Raw genomic sequence first — 26,352 nt, forward strand, 5'->3', positions numbered from 1 at the left:
GGAGCTGAGGCTGGAAGCTTGAGTTTTAATCAGATTTCTCTGGCGATTCCTTCGCACATCAAAATTCGAGAACCGCTGTGACATGCTACGACTGAGGGAAATTTCCCAGTTGCAGATTCATGCTTACCAGGCAAGGGCGCTCCATTACCTACCAGGTCGTAAAACCTGGGCCTTCGCGCAGGTAGCTGTACTCAGCTCTGTACTCTGATCTGTACTCAGATCGCTCTTGTAATTCTGGCAAAACCTGCCAGCCACGCCCATCCTCACTACAGGGTTTACAGACCAGTCTGCTGCCCTGTTGCACCTCCTGTCGATCACCAGGGGACGTGCACTAAGGGAAGGAGGGCTTGGGAGAGTCTGAGAATCCAAGAGTCATGGCCAGAGGCAGAACTCAGGAGAACCAGAACCACTCACTCAAGGAGCCTCCGTGAAACGCTCCTTCCTTGTGAGCGCCCAGCTTCAGAGCCGACGCACCTTTGCCCAGTCTCAGTTCTCCTCCCCTTGAGTCCACAAGTTGCCCCGTGACCTGAAAGCCTGGGCAGGTGGCAGGGTCTTGTGGATGAGCCTCATATGAATCTCGAGGACATAAAACCAGCAAACAATTTGGCTGCCGCTTGAATCCCCTTTCCTCCCTTAACTGGACTCCCAAACCTATGAATTTTTCCATGACAGGCTTCTGCAAAACACCCCCCCTCCCCAAAAGATGACCCGGGTTTCCAGGAACATTGATTCACACCTGTGTTGTGAACAGATGGGTGGGAGTGTTACTCCTTTATTTTTTGGAAACCAAATAAGTCTTTGTTGTCCATTTGGCATCGCTGTGGAACCAGGCCAGCCCGGATATCTTCAGGAGGATTTCTAACACGGAGCAGCCTGGAGAGGAAGGCCTGATTGCAGGGGGAGAGGAGTCTGCGCCAACACACTCGGTTCCACCAGAAGCCACTACTGCCGCTAAGCTTACTCGAAAAGATATGGAGAAGAGGAGAAGGACGAGAAAGAGCAGGAGAAGGAGGAGGGGTAGGGGGAGGAGGAGGGAAAGAGCCAGCCCTAGAGTTCCACATCAGAGTATGAAAACCGGATGTACAAGTCATGTTCCTTCCCAGGAGACCCACGTTAGGTCAGGTGCTGCTCGAGGAACACCTGCTGTCAACTAGGGCTGGGACAGGTGTGAGTCATGCAGAGAGAACAGGCGTGGCTCTGGCAGATGGAACTTCCAGTCTGGAGAGGAAGATGGACAGTACACAGGTAGCCGGGGTGCGCAGTGAGGGTCACAAAAGCGGAATATGAATCTGGCAGACGGGCTCTTACAGCCAGGGGCTCGGAGAGGCCCTCCTGAAGACGTAGTGTTTACGAGAAACTTAGTAGGAGTTAACTAGGAAAATAGAGGGGGAGCTGAGGGGGGTTGAGGCTGGGGAAGGGGAAGTAGGATGTCGGTGGCCCCGGTTCCCGGCAGAGGCCGAGATGCGACAGTGCGCCCCCGTGGAGAACTGAAAAGAGAACCCCAAAGCCTGGGACCACACACAGTCTGACACATAGTTTGACTATGACTGGGCTGTGATTTTCCCAAGCAGAATTCATACCGTTTTCTCTGTGAAACATCGGTCCCCAAACCAGACAGCACCTCTGTCAGGAAGCCCATTTTGAGTGAGAAGTTTTGCTATTGGAATTATTCGCCATTTGTGAGTGCTTCATCTGATGGGTTAAATTCTTCATGTCATCGTCAGAAATGTATCGGGAAAACGAACATGCAGGGACTGCCACCTCTCTAATTTATTCCCGGTGGCTACAGCTCTTCCAGAACGTTCTTGTCATCACTCCATGCCCGCTCTGATGTCTGGAGGGAATATAAATGATTACGGTTTGACTCGTTGCTTTTGTGACATACACTATCTTGAAGGAAAACTGATGAGGACAAAAGGCTTTTACGCACTGTAGTCAAGGACAGTTTTTCAGAGGCTGAAGCTCAGATGTCCCACAGGTGGTATTTCCGTATTCTTCTTAGGTCATGTCTCTTTCTTTCCCTCCACATTTGGTTTTGAAGCTTATTCTTCCGTCCTATCATTGGGTCCATTATTTCCTCCCTTCTTTAGATCACTCTGCATACAATACAACCTGAAACTCCTGAAGAAACGGCCTAAAATCATCCACCAGATCTCCCTCTACAAAATGACATCCCTTGTCCCATACAAAAAATATATGAAGCAGGCAATTTCCACCCTCAAATTAAGAACTAGCCCTTGTTCTTAAAAAAATGAAATGCTTGTGATTTCAGATGGATGTCCCCAGATAGCCTTTTCCCATGTGAATGCATAAACCACTTGAGTTTCACATGAAGAAAAGTAGTATTTAAATGCCATTGGTATGGCTCTTGTCAGTTCTGTCTCCTGTATTTCTAATATTCATTTAAGAGAAAGAGAGAGACAACAAGCAGGGGGAGGAACAGAGGGACAGGGAGAAGCCGACTCCCTGCCAAACAGGGAGCCGGATGCACGGCTGGATCCCAGCACCCCAGGATCACAACCCGAACTGAAGGCAGACGCTCAACCGACTGAGTCACCCAGAAGCCCCTTCCCCTGTATTTCTAATCTTACCCAGTCAAGAAGTCAACAGTCCTTGGTAAAATGAAATTCTTTTTCGTTTAGAAAAATATTCTAAAAATATTCTAATAAATAAATAAAATTAATAAATATAAACATAAACATATTTATATTTAAATAAATATCATAAACAAATATTAATAAATATTAATAAAATATAATAAATAAATTAAATACCCTAAAAATATTCTAGTGACCTCATCTATTGTGGGACTGGGTGTCCCACAGCAGTAAGCGTGTGATGACAGAGTTCTAGAAGCCTCAGGCATCTTCGTCATCAGCTCGGATTTTATTATTCAAATTTGACTTTGGAGTGTCTGGCTGGCTCAAAGTGTGTGGGGCTCTTGATCTCGGGGTAGTGGATTTGAGCCTCACAATGGGTATAGACATTACTTAAATGAGGTGGGTTTTTTGTTGTTGTTGTTGGTTTTTGTTTTTTTTTTTTAATTTTGGCTTTTGGGGCACCTGGATGGCTCAGATGGTGAAGCCTCTACCTTCGGCTCAGGTCATGATCCCCAGGTCTTCCGAGTCTGACTTGATTAAGTCTGACTTAATCAACTTTCTTTTTGAAAGCTATCTTCTTAATTCCGTAAATCTGTTGGAAGGCATTTGAACACCAGATCACAGGGAACAGAGTAACAGTTATTCACATGCTCTTGAATGCTACTTAATGTAATTATGGGATTTCAGGAGATATATAGTAGCACTTCTATAAAGCATGGCAAATGGATAAAACATTAGCTTTTTGGCACTGGCCTTGCTACGGACTGAATGTCTGTACCTCCCACCTCTCCCCTCAAAATCCATATGTTGTAATCTAATCTGTGGTGTGATGGTGTGTGGAGGGGAGTGTCCTGTAGGGGTGAGTCAGGAGGGTGGAGCCCTGATGATGGGATCAGTGTCCGTGTAAGAGACTCGGGGGAGATGAGCTCTGTCCATCACGTGAGGACACCAAAGAAGGTGGCTGTCCACAAACCTGGAGAGAGTCCCTACGCAGAGCCCGAACGTGTGGGCTTTCCCTCAGACTTTGGGCCTCCAGAACTGAGAGAAATAAATGTCTGTTGTTTAAGCCACCCAGTTTGTGGTATTTTAGTCAGAACAACATAAACAAAGACATGCCTTTTGATAACTAAAAAAAGAGTCCTCTTGGACTCTTGGCTCACTATGACGGATCTCTCAGAGCCACTAATGTGGCTGTCCCCAAGGAAAGATGTTCTTGCCTCATGAAGAGCCAAGATGCTAGAAAAGGCAACACGTCTCTTGAGGGAACAAAGGAGAGTTTTTTGCATTATTTGTTGTCTTCATGACAAATAACACACTAAATTCTAAGAAGAACAAGGAGCTGAACGTTTTCTTCTCTTTCTTGATCGGTGCCGAACACATGACATTCCTCAAGCATCCTCATCACCTAAAACACTCTCCGGCTACATAATTCTGTCAGACGGGCCAAGTGAGAAACATCTGCTTTCCACGTGTTGGGGTCACTGTGGCTGGTTCCCCAACGAAAACCTTTGTCTCAGTCCAAGCAACTGAAATACCACAGTCTTCCCAGCACGACCTGCGTGTCTGTGGCGTGGGATGAAGCAGGGGGAGACACGGAGCCAACCCTGGGATATGGCCTTCTCCGCCACCGCATCTCAAATATATGCCAATCGTTCCGCAAACAAAACACTTCTCACAAGAATCCGGGAGCCACTTCAGGAGCTGAGCACAACCCACACACAACCCACTTTGCTTTTTGATAACTGACAAGGTCTGTGGAGAAGACAGTAATTTCTGCAGGACAACAGAGAACGTCGTTTCCAGTTCTGTCCGTGAGAACCAAAGAAAACAACCTCAGTAAATGTGAAGTACTGTATGAGTTTGGTGGACGGCTGTAATAAAATACCACAGGTAGAGTGGTTTAAATGGCAGAAATTTATTTTCTCACAGTTCTGGAGCCTGGAAGTCTGAGATCAAGGTGTGGTCAGGTCTGGTTTCTTTGGAAGCATCTTTCCTTGTAGACGGCCAGACAGAGAAGACCTCCCTGTGTCCCCTCTTGATTTCCCTGTGTTGGCCTCCTCCTCTCTCCTCCACATAAGGACCCCAGCCAGATGGGATGAGGGCCCTCTAGTGTCCTCATTTTACCTTAAACCTCTTTAAACGTTTTACCTCTGAAGACAGTCACATTCTGTCTCCACAATGTTTTTCCTTCTAATTCAACCAACATAGTCCACAAACCTCCCACTCCCCCCTGCATTTGATCCAAGTAAAAGCGTGAATTATCCAGATACCAGCTGCAAACCCCAGTCCAAGCCTCGGTAATGTGGTCTTTATGTCGCCTTGCTCAGCTTAAAGGTATTTCTCTTCATGTTTCCTGTTCCTTGATTTGTAGCTAGATGCTTTTCATTGCAAGTGCACTTTGCAAGTGATTTTCTTTTTAATTCTCTTGGGCTGAGGATTATCAGTTATTTCCTATACCTCATTTCTTCTCCCCGTCACCTCTATTAACTTTCACAGTAACAAGCTGTATGCTTTTATCTGAGTCTTTTTTCATTCTTCTCTCCGCAAGCGTCCCTGCTCTGACTCCTCTCCATCAGGTTAATGAATTGTCTGCTCCCCGAAGCCCTTTGGCACCTGCTCCCTGAGTAGAAGCTCCCTGTTCTGGTATCGGCCGCTCACAAAGCTCTGAGCTTGACATTGAACGCCAGACGGCTCTCCTGTGTGCAGCTGGGTGTCTTCCCCGTGGTAACTGCCCATCTTCGACCATAGGAAGGGTGGCAGGATGGCCCCTCTGGGAGATGGCCCCTCTGGGAGGCCCCCGAGCACTCAGGATGGCCCCTCTGGGAGACCCCCGAGCACTCAGGATCTCTTGTTTGGAATTGCCTTTGATAGGAACGAGGAAGAAAATACAGCAAAGCACTGAAAACTGAAAACGCACGCGGAGACCTCTCCGAACACCAGACATACCGTTGTTTGCAGCATTATTTATTGTGTGGTTGTTGTATCTGGGGGATTCACACTATTGACGTAACACAACGGTGACCTCTCCGGAGACAGAGCAACCCAAAAAGAAAACTTCAAAGTGGGCAAGAACAATAAATATCAAACTTTCTGATCTAAAATGTATAAATATAAAATATCAGTCACTTCAGGAAACGTGTTAAGAAAATCCGGCTACCGCACGTCCACGGGGAAGAGTCATGTCGACGGCGTTCATCTTCAGAACACATCACCTCAGGTCCAGTGTGGTTATTTTTATGTCTTTTACCAACACATGTTTGCATATCTAGGTGAGAAAAAACTGGTTTTACATCATGATGTTTACCCTGTTTCTCCGCAGAAAGGGAATATGGACTTCCGAACTTAAAAACATTTCTAATTTTGAAGATGTTTCCGATCAGAACAGAGAGAATCGGACTGATTCATTTCCAGCAGAAACACACAGACAGAGGTTGCCAAGTTAATTGTCGCTTTAAGTAGATTCTAACTTCAAAGCAACGTTTCTCTGATGTTACTGCTGGAGAACCACCAGGCAAGCAGTTAGAAAGAAAAGATATAATCAAATGGTGTTTCTTTGGGGCTATCTGTGGCTACCCCAGAAGTATGATTACAGTTTCCAATGAACTGTTATGACAAAATTAATCTGGCCACATCGAGTGGAAAGAAGTCATGAAAAAATAAATATCATTTTCTTTCATTGTCTGCTTAGAGTCTGAGGAAAACTGCATTTCTTTAAGTATCCCATAGATCCATAAATGGAAAGGCAACTTTATGCACAATGAACTGTGCTACAGAAACACTGGCATTCTCTTGTAAATAAAATAATCGTGCAAAGAAATCAGAAGTAACTAAAAAGCTTGCTGAATTTTCAGGATAAGAAAACCCCAAACTAAGCAGTGTTTTATCCCATATTACACTGCTGCTGTTTCTCTCCTTCAAGGGGGGAAGGGGGGAAAGGAACAGGTAGAAAATAAGTATCTGAAGAAAAAAGAAAATAGCCAGCAGAGTCTACTCACACTGAACAGCCTGGGGTCCTTGGTGTGCGGATGAAAGCCCTTCTTTTTACAAGCAGAAACCTCGAGCATGCCGGCATTGGTGAGCCGGAAAATGCCGGTGCTGTTCCAGGGTGGAAACAAAAAGTGGAAAAATTAAAGATCATCTGGATTTCCAGAGCGAGCGGGGGGAGGGGTGGGTGGCAGGGGACAGAGTGGGAGAGAGAGAGAGAATCTTAAGCAGACACCGTGCTCAGTGCAGAGCTTGATGCGGGGCTCCATCTGACCACCCTGACATCATGACCTGAGCTGAAATCAAGAGTTGGATGCTTAACCGACTGAGCCACCCAGGCGCCCCTCCACAGTGATCTTTTAAACCAATTTTGCAGTAAGTGGCCCAGAGGAAAGAAACTCCCGAGGGGCCAAAGCCAACTCCATGCACCTGCTGGGCTGCAATGGGGAAGAGGCAGCTGAACTTGTCCCATGAGACCGGAATGCAAAACGGAGGGGTCGTGGGAGGAAATGACAGGTGGCAGATATTTCTACTTTTTCTAATAACATAGACACTGTTTAAAGAAACAGCAAATATTTATCGAGTGCTAACTGTGGGGCCAGACACCATTGCTAAGCCCTTTCTACAGACTGCCATTCAGGTTCTTCTTCACATCAGTCCCGATGGGCAGGTGTCAAGGATAAAGAGACTGAGGGTCATAGTGGTCAGGAATCCTGCCAGTCACACGCCATCTGAAGCTGGAGCTAGGATTCCACTCTTAAGTGTGTCTGACTCCTCTGCTCATCATCACTCTCTCATAATCATTGTCTCCCAAATCTAGAAAGGCTTTGGAGGTCATTAAGTGGAAGCTGGAAATTTTCTTACAACACAAGGCAGGACAGGAGTATGAGGAACTCAAAAGGCAAACTTAAATAACGTCCAGCTTATCCACTTGGAGATCATGCTCCCTAAGTAAAGAGAACCGGTAATTCTACTATGAAAGGACCTTAAAAGCCCTATGACTACAGAGGCAAAGGTAAAAGGGAGCTGGCGGGCACCAAGCCCTGCCTCCCGAGGGCACGGGGTGCCTGCCTGTCCAAGTGCCACCGCCTGCCATGTGGACACACTTGAACCCAACAGCCCCAGACAACACCTCACTTGGACCCGGTCCCCTGGGCCGCTTACTCTTTATGCTTTGGTGAACAAACAATGGCGATTGCCTCCGGCAGCATGAGCTGATAGGAACAGTGTGTGTGGAGATCAACACTGGACAAGAACGCAGTTTGGGTCGGATGCGTCTGTAAACGGAAAAGAGGACAGTCTTACTGGAGGACTCATCTTTGCTGAGGCCGCAGCCTGTTCGAGAAATCTCTCCTAGCTGGCTTTTTCTTCTTCTTCTTCTTCTTCTTTTTTTTTTTTTTTTACCATCATTGATGAATAAAACCAGGGTTTAATAAACTGTCTCTCTGGCACAATCTCTCCCCTCGTGTACCTTGGGAATAACCACGAGCCCAAGAAGAGGCTCCTGGAAGTGTCCATGCGCTTTCTGCTTATTCGGACAGACAGGACTGGGAATTAATTAGACTCACGTCACAACGCAGCTAGGACCCTCCTGTTGGCATCTTAATTCCACACATGGGATCCTGAGGGAGCCCAGAGATAATTTATATAAAACCACGGACACGAATAGAATGTTTTCAGTGAATTTACCCCATTTTCCTGTGTGTCCTCCCGTGGATCATCATTGCCTAAAATAGGAGAGCAGAACTCTCCAGGGTGTCGGAGGCGTTTGGGACTCGTCCTCCACAGCAAGTAAATACCCATATGATAAGGAAGGGGAGATTATAAACTGAGAGCTGTATCTTCCAGGTTTTGGGCTATAAACAAACTTGTGTTCACAAGAGACACATTAGAGGTTCACGCTCCAAGAGGAAAAACACATGCACCCAGCATGATTTTAAAATTCACAGTCAACCTCAATTACCCTTGAGAAAGGAATGTGACCACTTTAATCATAAAACCAAGGTCCTTGGGTGTACGGCCTGGGTCCTGGGCCTATCGCTCACTGGCTGTATGACACTGAGAAGATTACTTAACCCCCTCATGCCATTTCATCAGCCTTAAAATAAGGACAGTAATCATTTTCTTCATGGGGTTGCTACATTAAAATTAATGAGACGATCCACGTAAAATTCTTACAACAGTGCCTAGCACAGAGAAGAATCACAATTATTCCCTGTGTTATTGCTGTTGTTATTTTTTTTAAAGATTTCATTTATTTATTTGACAGACAGAGATCACAAGTAGGCAGAGAGGCAGGCAGGGGTGGGGGGAAGCAGGCTCCCCCCTGAGCAGAGAGCCCAATGCAGGACTCAATCCCAGGACCCTGAGATCATGACGTGAGCCGAAGGCAGAGGGTTAACCCCCTGAGCCACCCCGGCGCCCCTGCTATTGTTATTTTAAGACTTTTTTTTTTTTTTTTGAGATGGGGGCCATGGGGAGAAGGAGGAGAGAATCTCAAGCAGACTCCCTACTGAGCACAGAGGCCCACGTGGGGCTTGATCTCACAATTCTGAGATCATGACTTGAACCACAACCAAGAGTTGGAGGCTTAACCGACTGAGCCCCCCCAGGTGCCCCAATATTGTCATTATTATCTAAAGGGCACGGACCCATAAAAACAGCTTTGCACTTAACTATGGTCTGCTAAAGAAATGCAAGATTTGGGGCACGTGAGTGGCTCAGTGGGTTAAGCCTCTGCCTTCGGCTCAGGTCATGATCTTGGGGTCCTGGGATCAAGCCCTGCATCAGGCTTTCTGCTCAGCAGTGAGACTACTTCCCCCGTCTCTCTGCCTGCCTCTCTGCCTATGTGGGATCTCTCCCTCTGTCAAATAAATAAATAAAATCTTAAAAAAAAAAAAAAAGAAATGCAAGATTTCACAGCTCATTTCCACTTTATTTAACAGATATGACACAATGAGGGGAAAAGCCGTTGATCTCTATTCACAGAAAATACATATACTGCAAAGAAAAAATAACTCCCAGTCTTAGTCTACAAAGACGTAGGTCAGCTGAGGACTGGAAATTATCCCACCTTTTAAAAAACCCAAAGCTTTAGTGAGGGAATGACTGGGAGGGCCTGACTGCCTGTCCATCTGATTCAGTGCAAACCTTCTGTTATTACATAGAACCATCTATGCCTCAGCGAGAAAGTAAGAATTTGTTCAGAGGGACTCCAGCACCGTGGAGGCAAACAGCAGACTGTCAAAGAGACCCATCGCCGCTGCCCGCCCCATTTCTTTGCAGACAGAAGGCACACCGCGAGCATCCCGAGCCCTTCATTTCTGGCAAGAGGTATCGCTTCTACTTGGCCAATAATAGCTCTTTGCGGGAGAATGACGCTCCAACCCCACTCCCTCTTGGGAAATAAAAATGACCATGACCGTGGCCACGACCATGATGATGATGATGGCTGCAGGTGCCACTCGCTCAGGCACTGACTCATTCGACAGAAGAAAAGTGCTATTACCATCCCCATTTTACAGATGCGAAGACCGAGGTAAGCACAAGGGTCGTTCAGGGGGCCGTTTAAGCTGGGAAGTCCACATGAGAACCCAGTCCTGTTAGACTCTGATTCCGCCCTTCTTTCCGAGGACTAGCTTACATCTGAAAAAAGCTAGCTCTGGAATTTTTTGCTACTATTATGTTAATTTAAAAAAATCGTAAAATGTCATTTACAGCCATAAAAATTTAGAAATACAACGATTTAGGGTGTTCATCAAACCACAATGACTTGCAATGGTGAAAGAAACAAAAAAGCAAAATCCTAGAATTTTAAAATTTTGCCAAATTCATTATTTAAATGGCTTAACCTCATTACTGCATGTATTACATACACAGGTCATAAGGGAAAACCTGTTTTTAATGTGGAAAACATTTTATAAGAAGTAAATGAACTATAAACTAATATTGACTCCTTGGTGTAAGTAAAACTTCATGGGGTATCATTCTTTCTCAGTTTGTGTTATAATTTCTTTGGCTACAATTTATTTTGCTTTAAAATGCCTCCCTGTGACAGAAAATCACATTCAACTACAGAATACCTTGAAAATTCAGTAATTTCTAAGCACCCACTAAGGCACAATACTTACTGTTAAGGAAAACAGACATATGGGAAGTTTTGCAAACTCTTCATCATAAATCATTTCTTGTGTTTGACAGGCGGTTTATATTTTTCAAAGAGCTTTCATACTCGATGTCTTGTTTATGGCTCACACACAACCAGTGAGGGAGAGGGGGCACTCATTAGCCCCACCTGGTCAGTGGGGACACCCGGAAGCAGAGATGATGAAGGACACATAGGAACCGAGGTGGAAGGGTGTCTGGGGGCCTTCAGGTCAGGTCATGATCTCAGGGTCCTGGGATCGAGCCGCACATCTGGCTCCCTGCTCAGTTGGGAGTCTGCTTCTCCCTCTCCCTCTGTCCCTCTCCCTGCTCATTCTCTCTCTCTCTCTCTCAAATAAATAAATAAAATCTTGGGGGAAAAAAAAAAGAACCTAGGTGGAGTTGGGACTAAGGTCTCCTCTATCTCTGAAATTACATTAACACCACGTGCTTGCTGATTTTGTGTGTGGGGAGGGTAGAAGAATCTAAGCATGTGTCCCGCCCCTCTTCAGTACATCCCTATAAAGCAAATAAAATGAAAAATGGTCACCCATCTCTCCTCAAGGGTCCTTGAATTATTCCACATTCTCTCTGAAAATCTTGGCCATCATCCCATGATAGTGGGATGACTTATTCCTACCCCAGGTCCACATGTATAAGACTGAATGGAAAACTGATTGAACCATGGATAGGAAAAGTTGAGCGTCATCGCCAAAACCAGCGGCCATGATTTTCTGAGTTCCTAGAAAAATGTGCTATGAAATTCACTGACATTATCTCATTTAATGCAAACCACTGCAGGAAGTCAATTCTTATGACATCTGTTCTGTGGATGATAAAGCTGATGCCCAGATTGCTTACATAATTTACCAACATTCCTGTAAGGAATTTTTAGCAGAGCTGGGATTTAAACTCATGGCTTTTAATTAGTAAGTCCTTTCTCGCTCCTGTGATGGCCCAGGTGTTGTTGGAACCCAGTATTTTCCGCCCCACCGTGGCTGTTTATGCAGTGATAAATTCCTCCTTGGCCTGTTGGGGAGATGTGGCAAAATCTATGGTCCCTGTTTGATATATAAAAACATCTGTTTCAAAGAAACATTTTTAGAAATTTTCTTAAAATATTCCAATTCTGACCCATGGCAAAGAAAAAGAGAACATTAATAACGGTCTCGTTAAATTAGTTAAAAATCTGACTAGGTCTTCATTAGACTACAGAAAATCATCAAAGCATGTCACCCAATTTCCAAATGTTTCTCTCTCCTTTAACGCTAGATGGTCAGATAAAAAGGATACTAGAGCCTTGTCCAAATCTGGACTTGACAGACTTAGACCTGGCCTACCATTGGAGAGAATGCTTTACTATGATGACATTTATTCCACTTGAAAAAAAAAAATCAAGAAGAAGAAACGATGTAAAAAAAGCTCAGTTTTCTCAGGGAGGAAAGCAGCACCCCACGGGAGAGACACCGAAACCCAACGCTCACACGTACGTGGATCCATCCCAGCGTGAGGAGGCCATGTTGGTCCTGCACACCGAATAACTCCTCCACGTTCTCCACGTCACAGTAGTCCGGCCCCGCTGACTGCTTTGGCACGATCACATGGGTGATAGTAAATTCATTATGCGTCTAAAAAACAATCAGCAAAAAAGAGTAACAAGCATCTGGGGGGCGGGGCGGGACCCAAAAAAACCACAGCCTGAGCTGGAAGCATAGTGTTTTGCGGGAAGACTAGAGAGTGCCCCACCCCCCGCGTCCACAAAATCAAAGCCTCACGCTTAAAAATGGGTTATCTGCCAAAAAGGTGAGGCAGCTCTCTGGACCTCAAAACCTCTTTTCATGATAGAAAATGTTTAACAGGGGCACCTGCGTGGCTCAGTGGGTTAAAGCCTCTGCCTTCGGCTTAGGTCATGATCCCAGGGTCCTGGGATCGAGCCCCACATTGGGTTGTCTACTCAGTAGGAAGTCTGCTTCCCTTCCTCTCTCTCTGCCTGCCTCTCTGCCTACTGGTGATCTCTGTCCAATAAATAAATAAAATCTTGAAAAAAAAAAAAAAAGAATGTTTTTAACACTTTCACCAGGCTGCTCCACGATCGACAGTTAATAAGCAATGCCTCGATATAGTACATGTGCAGGGGAAGAGATCCAAACAACACAGCATCAGGTTTATCTGGAGGGGGAGATACCAGTGAAACTCTGGTTTTGTGGATTTACTGAAGGACATTTCTAAGGTTTGTGGAGGTTGATGGCCTTGTGTATTTTATTTTATTCATTGTACTTCATTTCACATCCAGACCTAATTTCTCTCCTGCCATTGGGGGAACTCACTGAGATCTTCCATAATTAAGGTGATGTTTGGGGTTTGCATTTAGAAAACGAGAAAGGAAAAACACAATACTCCCTTCAGGTCAAAGGAAGAGATGAAGGAAGGGGTTTGGGAAGAGGTGATGGGATTCTCAGGGAGGAAATGCTTGTGCTGGGAGGAGCGGTCCGCCCTCCACAACACCCCCTTCTCTCCGGTCTCAGGGCTTTCCCGCCCCGCTGGGGATCACCTGGCTGGTCCTTCAGAGGCATGATGTGAGCCTTGTATGGCAAAGACTATGGCTGTTGGAGGTTACAGAATGCCAACACCAAGGGCAGTGCCTAACACATCTAGTACTCAGCACACGTCTGTCTGATGAAGGAATGAAGGAATGAATGAAATCAATCAATCAATCAAACTGGGTACAATATATGGTCTTGAGGAAGCATCCAGAACACATTGCCCCTGACAGACAAACAAGGTGACCAAGAGAACATGGTGGGCCATGCTCCTGTGTTGGTCATCTGTGCTTCCTCTCTCCTGGAGGACACGTGAATACTCAGAACGGAACTACGGCATGGAGAATGTGAGTTGAGTAGACCATAGCCATGAAGCAACAGTTCCCAAGCTAAATGTTTAGATGGAAAATGTGCCTGGACCCAAGGGCACTTTCCACAAGACATTTTTCATCCTTCTTGCAGGTAGCAAACTAAACTCATCTCCTCTGTTTGGTCCTCCTTCTATTTTGACACTGTCTTTCATCATATATTTCTGATAGACTCTTCCATAAGTAAATGGGACCTGTGCCATAAGATAATGTATGAAACCAAAGAAAACAAAAGAATCCTAGTTTTATTCCACACGGGTCTGCAAAAGGTTGGCGAGATGACAGACCTCCGATCTGACCTCAGATCAGAACGGGTAGAGTTAATTAGATAAATATATGGGAAACTAACAACTGCAGTGGAAATCTGATTCAGAAAACTAGATGGCTTTGGAAATCTGGAGACCTGTAATCCATCATTTTTCTTTCTTAGTCTTTTTAAGATTTTGTTTATTTATTTGAGAGAGAGAGCAGGGAGGAGGGACAGAGGGAGAGAAAGAATCTCAAGCAGACTCCACGCTGAGCATGAAGCTGGACTAGGGGCTCGAACTCACAACACTGAGATTATCACCTGAGCTGAAACCAAGAGTCGGATGCTTAACCAAATGGGCCAATCGGGTGCCCCAAACAGTTATTTTTCTAAACAAAGGTTTAGCATGTGGTTTGATTCATTCTCTACAACCAGCTGATATAGTATCCTACAGTTTTACAACTCATTTCCTAGAAGGATCATTCCATTAAAAACAACAGTAGTTTTTTGTGTTCATTAATCTAGATAAAGGCATCTTCATAATTTTTGCAATAATGGATTGCCTTAGGATGATATCTTAGGCTGCCATCTTAAGGATCTTAGGATGCCTTTATTCTGTTTCACTAATGGTAAGAAAGTCACGACATCAGAACGTATTGTGGGCAGAGAGACATGAAACAAAGCCATACCAGTTTTCCACAGAGTATCCCGCAGGTTTCTATTCCTCTCACTGTATTAGATTCTGCGAGCAGCAGAAATCTGTGGCAAAGGTCTCTCGGTAAAACTACACACCGCAGTCCTTCGACCACTAGATCTAAGAAATAGGAAAGGAAGAAACAGCTAGAGAAACAAATCTTACACCCCACCACCAGAACTGTTTTTGGCAAGCAACTGCAGGGCAATTGAAACATAAAAGATGAAATTATCAGGTGCTCCGCTTTCTGTGTTTAATTTTTAAAAGTCTTAACAGCGGGCATCAAGGCGAAGGAAGGTAAAATTCCCCTTTGTCTACAAACTGGTTCATGAGCGAGGGGGAAGGTGCCAGCTTCACAATGGGGTGATTTATAAAATGGCTGTCTAGCATAACTCTTTTAAAATAAATGGACACAAGATGCCATCCGACTGTGTCTGCCTTTGGATTTGAGCCCTTGCTGGGGGTCACAGAGCTGCCCCCAAGCTGCACTAACTGTTGGCAGAAGCACAGAATCTGCCTGGAGGTTGGCCACCCCCTATGCACCAGACCCTCCTGTGGCAGCAACATGCGAAACATTTACGTTTTTAAGCCAAGTTCTGTGCCAACCATTTTCTCGGCATGTTCTTTGCAGTGTAAGTGTTTCCCTTTAGGATTCAGGTGGTTTCTTTGGTGAAAATACAAGAATGAAAAAAAAAATGCTCAGAATTCTCTTTTCAAATCTTGGCCCCATGACCCCATTGGGCCCCGTTTATGAGAAGGCTGCTGATCTATAGGGGGCAAGTCACGCTGCCTGAATGTGAAGGTTGCAGGGGACGAGGGGTGAGCCGGATGGCCCTGAAATTCACACCCCATCCTGCCGTGGCACTACCACCGCCGATGACGGGAAGAGGAGCCCCTCCCAGGGGTCCCCGGACGGAGCCGGGAGGCTGGGTCCGAAGCGAGGCCGGGAGGCAGCCGGTCACTTACTCTGCACGGCGCTCAGAGCGGCCGCGGGCTTCAGAGCCCTGTTCACGGGAGGAGAGTGGCTGGCATCCCGGGCCGCCTCGCTCCTCGGAGGCTGGTCTGCGAGCACGTTCAGCAGCGCGCTGGTCCTCGGCGCCGGCAAGCAGGACAGAGCGCTCCCGTCAATCTGCTCCGACAGCGCCCGGCTCTCCTGGCTTCGCATCTGACCCCGCGCTAGCTCTTGCTTCTTGAGCTGGTCTTCGAAGAACAGGAACTGCTCTGACTCCAGCTGCTGCTGGCGCATCCGAGCCACCCGCTTCCTCTCGGCCTCGATCAGGCTCTGGTGCTCCCGTTGTTTCAGAATTTCTGCCTTGTATTTGTTCTGGAAAAGGCAGGGGCCGGAATAGGAGGAGGTTAGTTTCCATGGCAACCCGAGCCAGCTGGGATGAGACCCTTCCTGACTAGATGGGGACGGAGAGAGGCAGACAAGGCCATGTGCCCACAGGGACACGGGCGCCATAGCCCCTTGGTCTGCTCGAGGCAGCGGCTCTGAGTCCACTCATGTTACCAGGGGCAGGCCACGACAGTCAAGTTCCCTCCATTCCCCTGCGCTTTAAACAAATACCAGAAAACCAAGGTCAGGGTTGGCTACTTGGCCTGCCTGACCAAGAACCAGAGCAGACCATCTCAGAAATGGTTTTGTTGCTCTAGACTTCACTGTCCAATATGGTAATGCCCAGCCCCGTGAGCTACTTACGTTTAAATGAATTGAAATGAAATAACATTAGACACTGAGTTCTGCAGTCCTTCCTGCCGGCCACCTTTTAATACCATGTGGCTAGCGGCTCCCACACGGAACATTTCTACCGCAGGAGGAAGTTCTGTTGGTCAGTGTTGCCCTAGAACCTCTTGCCCTAGACTCTAGAACTCAGACAGCCAGAACTTTACGGAGAAGGGGGAACCACAAGGAATCGGTCCTCAAAATGTGGCGCAATCATCTCCATCAGGATGAGCCAGGAACTTGTTAAAATGAAGATTCCCAGGCTCCCCAGTCTTAAAAAAAAAAAAATCTAGGCATTATTAGGTTAGAGACTACAAATCTTTAATAAGCCCCTCACGTTGTTTTGAGAAAAGGTAGCTTTGGTAGGGTTGGGGTGGGGGCACAGCTTACAGCGCACATTAGGGGTGCCCATGAATCCCCCAGAGTCTGGGCAGAAGTGTGGAAGCCGACCCAGCAGGAGTGGGGTGTGGCGTGAGAGTCTGCACTTCTAAAAAGCTCCCAGTGATGCCTGTCCTGCCTACAGCAAGGGCTCACTGACGGGCATGCCCATATCCCAGGCGTAAAGGCTGCCACTCTATCTCCACAGAGATATCTCCATGACCTATACTCGGGGACACTGTTGCCACCTGGGACCAAACTGGTGTCATTAAAGGTAGACCAAGCAGTCCCTTCCTGGGAGACCCTCAGAGGACAACCCCAGGTGCATTGCAGACAGGATGAAGAAGGGCTCTTCTCTCCTTTGCTGTTGGTTTGTTTGTCTGAGCATCCAAGATCATTCTCATGTATCATAATTCAAGTCAAATCCAAATGATCAAGAGTTGCACTTGAGGGAATGTTCAGACTGCCACATTCCCTCGGTCCCTTGGTCTAAAGGCTGCACTCAATGCTGACTTCCAGCTACGCCCACGGGACGCCGGGAGCCCTGTGCCACATTCAGAGCTCACAAGACTGAACTCCAGCGAGAGTCAGAATGGGTGATAATTCCAAAGCACATAAATACGCAATTGAACAAGAAAGGCAAAGCCATTTTTATAACAATGCTAAAGACTTTAAGAATTCGAGTTTTGAACTTGAGGTCCTAGAGACGGATCAATTTTTTTCTCTTAATGCCATTCCTCTCTTAGACATCATTACCATTGCTACTCTTTCTGTAATAATGATCCAGAAACCACCATCCATTGGTGATACAATTACATTTTGCTCACGTGGTTAGCTATTATTTCCTCTCAACGTAATATTGACTGTAAGATTGAAGAATTGAATTCACATTTCCAAAGCTTACATAATAAAATAAATCAGAAATTATATACTGATTTATCTTATTAAAGATCTCCCTATCTCCTACCGACTCTGTTCATCACCAAAGAGAGGTCATCTGTCTTAAGGTTAAAGTGGTAAGAGTTGGTGAAAAAGCTGCCTTTAAATCACTGTAGGAAATTTGTTTTCCAATGCATCACATGATTAGACGTTGCAAGGAAATAAAGGTACCACATCTTTGGTGCAAGTGCTTAACCTGTATCTCAACATGAATTTTTTATTGCTTTTACATCACTGCGTCTTTAATTTTTAATTTAAATGGACATGACATTCGAAAAACTCACATGGACATGAAATTCAAAAAAATATCTGCACACAAAACAGTCACGAGATAAATGTACCAATGGAACTTACTTTGCTTTGCAAATATTCTTGGTATTCTACGTTATATTTCTTTAAAAGGTCCTTTTTCAATTCATCTGTCCTTGGGAATGCAATCTCCTTCAGTTTCTTTTAAAAATATATATATACACATTGATTAGTGGGATTCTCAGTATAGTCTTTCAGATCATCAGCTGAGAAAGAAAAACAGCTGCCATGTGTATTAGAAATCAAGACACGAGTAACCAAAGATGATGGTGGACATAGAAACCTCTCTTCACTATGGCTCCAAAACACAACTTTTCAGTAGGGAAGGGAAACCATTATCCCTTTTGTAAGAGCTCCATGGACTCCACTAGTTAGATAAGCATTCTCTCTAGGGAGGTACCCCCGTTTTTAAGCAGTGGGCTTGTAACTGCACCTTCCACTGTGGGCAAATGTTATGGCATCATAGTTGGAAGGGACACTGGAGAAGGTAGGTAGGGAATGCTGGGCTTGACTATAAAAAAGAGGCTGAGGCACGGTGCATACAAATGCAGATTCCCAGGCCTCCTCCAGGTTCCCCTGAACCCACAGGTCTAGGGAAGGGGTTAGGGAATGTGGATCTCAAACAAATTCTCAGTGATTCTTCTTAATGGCCAGAAAATCTGGGGAAGCTGATTTAGCCAAAGTACCACCCTCCATTTCAGAGATGAGGGAACAAAGCCTATAGAGGTTAGAAGGACAACTAGCTAGTGGCCCCATTATGACTAGAATCCAAATGTTCTGACTCTGGCCAGGCTCTTTCACTGAAATTTCTATTTTTTTAATCTTCTGTCATCCATCCATCTATCCATCCATCCATCCATCCACCCATCCATCCTCCCATCCATCCACCCATCCATCCTTCCATCCATCCACCCATCCATCCACCCATCCATCCACCCATCCATCCATCCATCCATCCTCCCATCCATCCATCCACCCATCCATCCTTCCATCCATCCATCCATTCATCTATCCATCCATCCATCCTCTCATCCATCCATCCACCCATCCATCCATCCTCTCATCCATCCATCCATCCATCCATCCACCCATCCATCCTCCCATCCATCCATCCATCCTCTCATCCATCCATCCATCCACCCATCCATCCACCATCCATCCTTCCATCCATCCATCCACCCATCCATCCTCCCATCCATTCATCCATCCATCCATCCACCCATCCATCCATCCATCCATCCATTCATCTATCCATCCATCCATCCTCTCATCCATCCACCCATCCATCCATCCACCCATCCATCCTCCCATCCATCCATCCATCCATCCACCCATCCATCCTCCCATCCATCCATCCATCCATCCATCCACCCACCCATCCACCCATCCATCCATCCATCCATCCATCCATTCATCCATCCATCCTCTCATCCATCCATCCATCCACCCATCCTCTCATTCATCCATCCTCCCTTCCATCCACCCATCCATCCATCCTCTCATCCATCCATCCTTCCATCCATCCATCCATCCATCCTCTCATCCATCCATCCTCCCATCCATTCTCCTATCCATCCACCCATCCATCCATCCACCCATCCATCCATCCATTCACCCACCCATACATCCACCCATCTATCCATCCATCCATTCATCTATCCATCCATTCATCCACCCATCCATCCTTCCATCCATCCATCCATCCATTCATCTATTCATCCATCCATCCTCTCATCCATCCATCCACCCATCCATCCATCCATCCACCCATCCATCCTCTCATCCATCCATCCTCCCATCCATCCATCCATCCATCCACCCATCCATCCTCCCATCCATCCATTTATTCAGCAAGCATAAACAAAGAAAATGTATATGATTTTGGAGAATGGTTTACCATGAGAGAAAAAAAATAAGAATAAAACTAAATCAGAGCAAAAGAGTCAGCTGGGCCCCCTCAAGTCCCATACAGAACAGCCTGAGTCTGAATGAACAAGAGAATTCCATGGAAATTGCTACACAAGGAATGGCAGTGAGTGGCCCTTCAGATGAGGGTGTATAGAAAAAATTTTTTAATGTAGATGACCATTTAACAAAACCTGAGTTCTTACAGGCAGCCTCAGGCCAGACTTACTGGTAAGACAGCCTTTTCTCCATTAGATGGTCAAGCATCTTTGGAGAGTTACTTAAAATTTCATGTTGCAATTGGCTTTGTATATACCATTTTATTTTCCTCCATGTAAGATCAACCCAAACCACGTAACACAAATACATAGGAAACATTTTAAAAATGTTATTTAAAAATATATATATTCTCAGCTAAAAATACTGCTCACTCTATCAGGTTGCCAAGGTTGACGGCGAATACATAACTTTTCAGCAACTGTCTTCCTTTTCCTTGAGACTATTTCAAGCCACCGCTTACCTTAAACACTTGATTATGCCTTAAGCTAGTACCCCATAATTACCTTCATAATAGCCTGCTTTTCCAGGTAGTACAAGAAAAGAACTAGAACTTCGGGGCCACTTTAATAATCAACACTAATTTTCAGTTTTGGGGTTCAGGACTGTATGGAAGAATCAAAACCAGCCCAAATGACTCTCATACAAATCTGGGGAATTGGACCACCTTTCTTTCCAATCCCTGGGAGGAACAGGGAATAATGCTGTCTTCATACCACAAAGAGATTGAGCACATTCTTGATCATTTTCCTTTTCTGCCCCTTCCAGTTCCAATTAGACATCCCACACTGACTCTGTAACAATGTTTAAAGGTTCCAAGAAGAAATCGAAACATCTTGCTTGGCTAATGGAATGAATTTTCTGTGCTTAAACTCTCCAGAGGATGAGAGGAAGGGAGGGAGGGAGGAGGAGGAGATTGATAATGGAGATGTATGGAGCATTTGATCCCCCGGGGGAGAATCGACCCCACAATACCTTCATAATATCCTGCTTTTCTGGGACTGCACATTGCTGGTAATCTCGATGGCTGGGAAGCTTTTCTACAAACAAGCTAGAAGAAAAAGTACATCTTAGCGTTACAGGGCAGAAAAAGCTCAGCGATGGTTTCTTTTTTTTTTTAAATTTTATTTATTCATTTTTAGTGAGAGAAAGAGAGAGAGCATGCATGAGCAGGGGGAAGGGCAGAAGGAGAAGGAGAGGGAGAGGAGTAGATTCTGCCGAGTGCGAAGCCCAGTGCGGGGCTCCATCCCACGACCCTGAGATCATGACCTGAGCCAAAATCAAGAGTCGGACGTGGAACTGACTGAGCCAACCAGGTACCCCCATCAGTGATGGTTTCTAATACAAGGAAACTCCTTTTCAAAAAGGACGTGCTTAATCCATTATTATTTAACCTACATTCTTTCCATCAGCCTTTCCACTTTTCAAAAAGGACGTGCTTAATCCATTATTATTTAACCTACATTCTTTCCATCAGCCTTTCCACCGAGGGCTGGCAAGATCATGGTTTTGGCATTCCAGAGTAGTAAGCTCGGCGGACGGAGCGCTGAGGTTAGGAGGCTCAGGACCCTCCCTAACAGACCCTGTCACTTCGGTCCTTCTCGGGTCCTGGGTGCCCGATCCGCCAGAGCCCTAGCTCTCTTGCATGCCCTGCCGGCGACACAGAGGATCGTGTAAAAATGTTGAGAATTAGAAAGATCAACATAATCCCTTCTCACAGTTGAAAAAGACTCAAAGGACCACTGATGAGTCAGGAGTGCCATCGGGTCTGTGTGTCTATATCAAACATTCATTTTTTAAAAGATTTTATTTATTTATGCGTGTGTGTGAGAGAGAGAGAGAGAGGGAGAATGAGAGCGGCGTGGAGAAGCAAGGAGCACCATGCGGGGCTCGATCCCAGGACCCCGGGATCACAACCTGACCGAAGGCGGAGGCTTCACCCGCCGAGCCACCCAGGTGCCCTGATATCAAAAATTCTTAACTGCAAATTCACAGCTGAGAGAAATGACAGTCAGAATCCCTAGTGGATCCGAGGAGGTGCTAATTAGGAATTCATTATTTTTTCCTCACCTTTTTGAGGAACAACGGGCAGCAGAGGTAAAGGGAAATCCTTAGACCAAACCGGATTCACCACTTACATGTAAAATGAAGATTTTGCTTTCCAAAGGGCAAGGAATTCTTGTTTTTTGTTGGTGGTTTTTCTTTTTTCTTTTTTTTTTTTTTTTCTTTCCTTACTGATGTCTCCCTAGCTGGTAGAACTATGTCCAGCTCATGATGTATGCTCAGTAAATATTTGTTAATTAAAAAAGAAGTCCTTCCTTGATAGACCATGATGGGCTATCAATACTATTTATGATCAACTGATATGCAATACCTTATAATTACTGGTGTCTTCTCGCTCACAGATCACACATGCTCTTGTCACATTGCCCTACGGGGCATGGGGATGGTAAAATAACTCATTTCTTGGGTGAGAAAATTACGGTTTAAGGAGGCTACATAAATTGTTAGTTGCCTAAAGTCACTCTTCTTTCTAAATGGAATAAAGACACAATGTTGGGAGTTAAAGAGAGCTTAGAGAAGTCTTCCATTTGGAGGTAAGAGAGATTTCTGCCCTTACGTCTTCCATTTGTAATAAGGAACTGAGGCCCACGGGGCGGAGAATTACAAATTGTCACGTGGTAAATGACAGAAGGGAATTCCAACATTCCAGTGATTCGCTATCGCAGACAGTAGAGGGGCTGTTCGCTTTACCACACTTACTTACCGTCGATGCCCCCCCTTCCATGAACGTGGACGAAAAACACCAGCAGAAGACAAAACAGAAATTTTAGCGAATGGTGACTTAGAGTTCAGAAATCAACGTTTTTGGGATATGTGTGCTATCACTGAGGTCCAACAGCTTCCAATTTTGTATTTATCGTTAGCTCTCTAGAAACCAGCGGTTTCCCCAGGTAGGCTGAGTGTTGCCAGCCATCGGCTTTCTCAGAAGTTCTCAGATTAGGTCCCTGACTGAACGAGGGATGTCAATCATCATGAGACTTTTAAATAAAGTCAGAGTATGGGGTTCAGGACTATGTCAGTAACAAGCATGTGTCTGATGGAAAGGAGGGTATTTTTTCAACAGTTTGACTCTCTTTTATACATAGCACTATTGCACCGCTAAATAAATTACCTCTTTTAAAAAAAAAAATAGATCCTATTTATTTTTTTGAGAGACAGAGAGAGAGCGCGAACATGAGCAGAGAGAAACGGCAGAGGAAGAAGCAGGCTCCCCGCTGAGCAAGGAGCCTGATGCAGGACTCGATCCCAGAACCCTGGGATCATGACCTGAGCCAAAGGCAGACGCTTAACCAACTGAGCCACCCAGGTGTCCCAATAAATTGCCTTAAAAAAATACTAAGTAGGGATGCCTGGGTGGCTCAGTTGGTTAAGTGGCCACGGCTTGATTTCAGCTCAGGTTATGATCTCAGGGTCCTGGGATCGAGACCCATGGGGGGGTGCTCCAAGCTCAGCGGGGAGTCTGCTTGAGATTCTCTCTCCCCCTCTCTCCTCCCGCTCTCTCTCTCTCAAATAAATACACAAATCCTAAAGAAAAATACGAACTACAAAGCGAAACTGACTGCTGCTTTCTATCCCTGAGTCAAATCTTCTTTTAACTCCCCCTTCCCAAGCCGACAAGTCAAATTTTAAAACCCTTAATGGTCTGTTCCCGGCGCTGTGCACAGAGCTTAATATGGCTCCTGCTCTCATAAAGCCTACATTCCTGTGGGGGGAGGACGGCACAAAACGACATATTCTTGGTGAAGAGTGGCAAAGACAGGCACACACAGATCAATACACTGCGCTCCTGTCCCCAAGACTCCCTCCATGCCTGAGCCTCAGGGATGCTGCGGGGACGCCTTTGAACACATTACTTGGTAACTGAAAAACCTGGGACAGTTAATGCTTTTGGAGATCGCAAAACTGGCCCAAATATGACAATGTTCCTGGAGCCCAAACCATCTCACTGAAATAGCACGTAAATATTTTCCCCCATTTTTCTCATTTCAAAGACCTCTCCCTACCAAAAAAAAAAAAAAAGACTTACGTTATAAATTTATTATAGAGGACGAAGGCATTTTCCAAATTTCCTTCTTCCAAATACACCGACGCCATCCTCTCCATCTCCACTCCAGATCTAAAATAACGGCGTGGAGTGATGTCTTCCGTGATGGTAATGTTACAGCCAAGCTTGCTGAGGGCTCGGACTCGCTCTTCTGGACTCAGGGAAACATCCGTGTGGTCAGGCATAGCAGCTAACTTTTTCTGCAAAGCAAAAAATGAAATCTGAGTAGACATAGGAAATGAACAGGACTGAAATGACAGGTGTATTTTCTGTACTGAATCCCCGATACCAGTACCTAAGGAAGGCGGTCAGTAAGAGTTCATGGTAAGGATGAAAGTGAAATCTTTGGCCAGAAACACATGGGCTTCACACCAAAAAGACACGCATCTCTAGGATAAACACACCTTTGCGTTGGGGGCAAAATCTCCTTTAGGGTTCAGGGTACCATGCTGTGCCAGTTCCTGGGTATGCAAATGTTTTAGGTCATTTTAGGTAAAGTATCACTAAGCTTTGTGTCTTCATGGCTATTTCCATTCTGGCCCACGTGAAACAGGCAGACTCTTGCCTGCGTAGGGCTCACGTCCTTCTGCTCTGAAGGGTCTCCAAGAGATGGCCTGTATTCCAAGTTACTCTTTGATTCAGTTCTCTTCCAGAACATATCTGGAAGAGATATGTTTAATAAGAAGCTTTTAGGACCTCTGTGCTTCTTCACCCAGTGAATGAAACCCTACCAGTAAGTCCTCTTCAAGCCCATGGATACCTCCCATTTCTTTTTAACATAAAAAGACTCTTGGACCTGCACATAATAGAGTACATTAACAGGCACGGTTAATTAGTCCCTGACTGAGAAAATAACAAAAGTCATTACTAAGAAAAAGTCAGTGATGTTAAGGCATATATTTGTATTTTATTCATGAAAATAGCATCTGTACACATTTGGGAAAAAACAGAACGTAGGCATTCAGGATAACTGTTCTGTGATTCAGCGGAAAGGTCAGTGCTTCGGAAAGGCAAAAAAGTCGACTTCTTTTTCTTATTAAAGGCCGTAGAGCAAATATTTGGGTCTTTGTAGGCCCTAGAGTCCCCACCACAACTACTTAAGCTCTGCTGAGGGACAAACGGCGACACACAACATGTAAGCAAAGGATCCTGGTTCTGTTTTAAAAACAAGTGCGTGACTTTGGCGCTCACACCACCGTCTGCTGACCCCAGCTCCAGACCACTGCACCTCCAAGCGCGCTCTATGCATCAGCACTGCCAGCATCAACTGGGAGTTTCTTCAAAGTACAGAGTCCCCAGGTGCGTGGGTGGCTGAGTGGGTTAAGCGTCTGCCTCTAGCTCAGGTCATGGTCCCAGGTCCTGGCATGGAGCCCCAAGTCCAGCTTCCTGCTCAGCGGGAAGTCCTGCTTCTCCCTCTGCCCCTCCCCCTGCTCCTGATTTCTCTCTCTCTCTAAGTAAATAAATAAAACCTTTAACAAAGTGTTTTGTTTTATTTTTTTTTAATTCCCCATGTCCTTCATGCTATTTGTTATGCTCCACAAATAAGTGAAACCATATGATAATTGACTCTCTCTGCTTGACTGATTTCACTCAGCATAATCTCTTCCAGTCCGGTCCATGTTGCTACAAAAGTTGGGTATTCAGCATAATAAATAGCATGGAGGACATGAGGAGTTAGAGAGAAGGGGGTTGGGGGAAATTGGAAGGGGAGGTGAACCATGAGAGACTATGGACTCTGAAAAACAATCTGAGGGTTTTGAAGGGGCGAGGGGTGGGAGGTCGGGGTACCAGGTGGTGGGTATTATAGAGGGCACGGATTGCATGGAGCACTGGATGTGGTGCAAAAATAATGAATACTGTTATGCTGAAAATGAAAAATAAATTAAAAAAAAATAAAGTACGTTTCTGAATTAAAAAAAAAAAAAAAAATTCCCAACAGGCCTCCCCTGGCATCTACAGATTAGAGGCGGGCTTGAAGAACCCAGGGTTGAACTTATGTTCCCCGAGGCACTGCCGCGTGCTGCCCATTTGAGAAATGCTGCCTTAGACCCCTCTAGCATCCTTTGATCAATAGGAATGGAATTAGCCCAGAGCAAATTTAGCTCCCGGAACTGCCTCTGTCAGTCAAGGGCAGCGCCTGCGATTAAAAGGTCTGTAGAAACTTAAAAAAGAAATCCAGGTGGAATGGATTTTAGTCTGGCCAGGAAGAATGGATCCAAGCCATCAGGACAGGCTACAGAGTCCTGTGTGTATAGCTCTTTCCATGCCCGGGGAGGGGGCCACCGTGGTGGTAATTCTGTAGCAGACAGAACCCTAGAGACCTGGAATTATTTTTTCATTTTCTTCTTTTTTGTTTT

The 26,352-nt window shown here is 45.5% G+C and overlaps 1 protein-coding gene across 4 annotated transcripts in view; it reads right to left on the minus strand.

The window, feature by feature from the left end:
* Nucleotides 1-5,543: 5,543 nt before the first annotated feature.
* Nucleotides 5,544-26,352, minus strand: part of STAMBPL1 (STAM binding protein like 1) — a 47,545-nt gene continuing 26,736 nt past the window's right edge. The window contains exons 3-11 of one of the 4 annotated variants that reach the window (XM_044239450.1): nucleotides 23,978-24,195; nucleotides 20,863-20,938; nucleotides 17,971-18,066; nucleotides 15,543-15,900; nucleotides 14,572-14,696; nucleotides 12,218-12,355; nucleotides 7,749-7,861; nucleotides 6,596-6,695; nucleotides 5,544-5,865 (exon numbers count right to left, since the gene is read on the minus strand). In XM_044239450.1, coding sequence (XP_044095385.1) covers nucleotides 5,809-5,865; nucleotides 6,596-6,695; nucleotides 7,749-7,861; nucleotides 12,218-12,355; nucleotides 14,572-14,696; nucleotides 15,543-15,900; nucleotides 17,971-18,066; nucleotides 20,863-20,938; nucleotides 23,978-24,195 — 1,281 coding nt within the window. In that variant the 3' untranslated portion in view covers nucleotides 5,544-5,808. The remainder of the gene's footprint in view (nucleotides 5,866-6,595; nucleotides 6,696-7,748; nucleotides 7,862-12,217; nucleotides 12,356-14,571; nucleotides 14,697-15,542; nucleotides 15,901-17,970; nucleotides 18,067-20,862; nucleotides 20,939-23,977; nucleotides 24,196-26,352) is intronic. The other 3 variants (XM_044239451.1, XM_044239452.1, XM_044239453.1) reach the window with 3 other exon arrangements.

This window comes from Neovison vison, chromosome 2, assembly GCF_020171115.1.
Source record: "Neovison vison isolate M4711 chromosome 2, ASM_NN_V1, whole genome shotgun sequence".
Lineage (NCBI taxonomy): Eukaryota > Metazoa > Chordata > Mammalia > Carnivora > Mustelidae > Neogale > Neogale vison.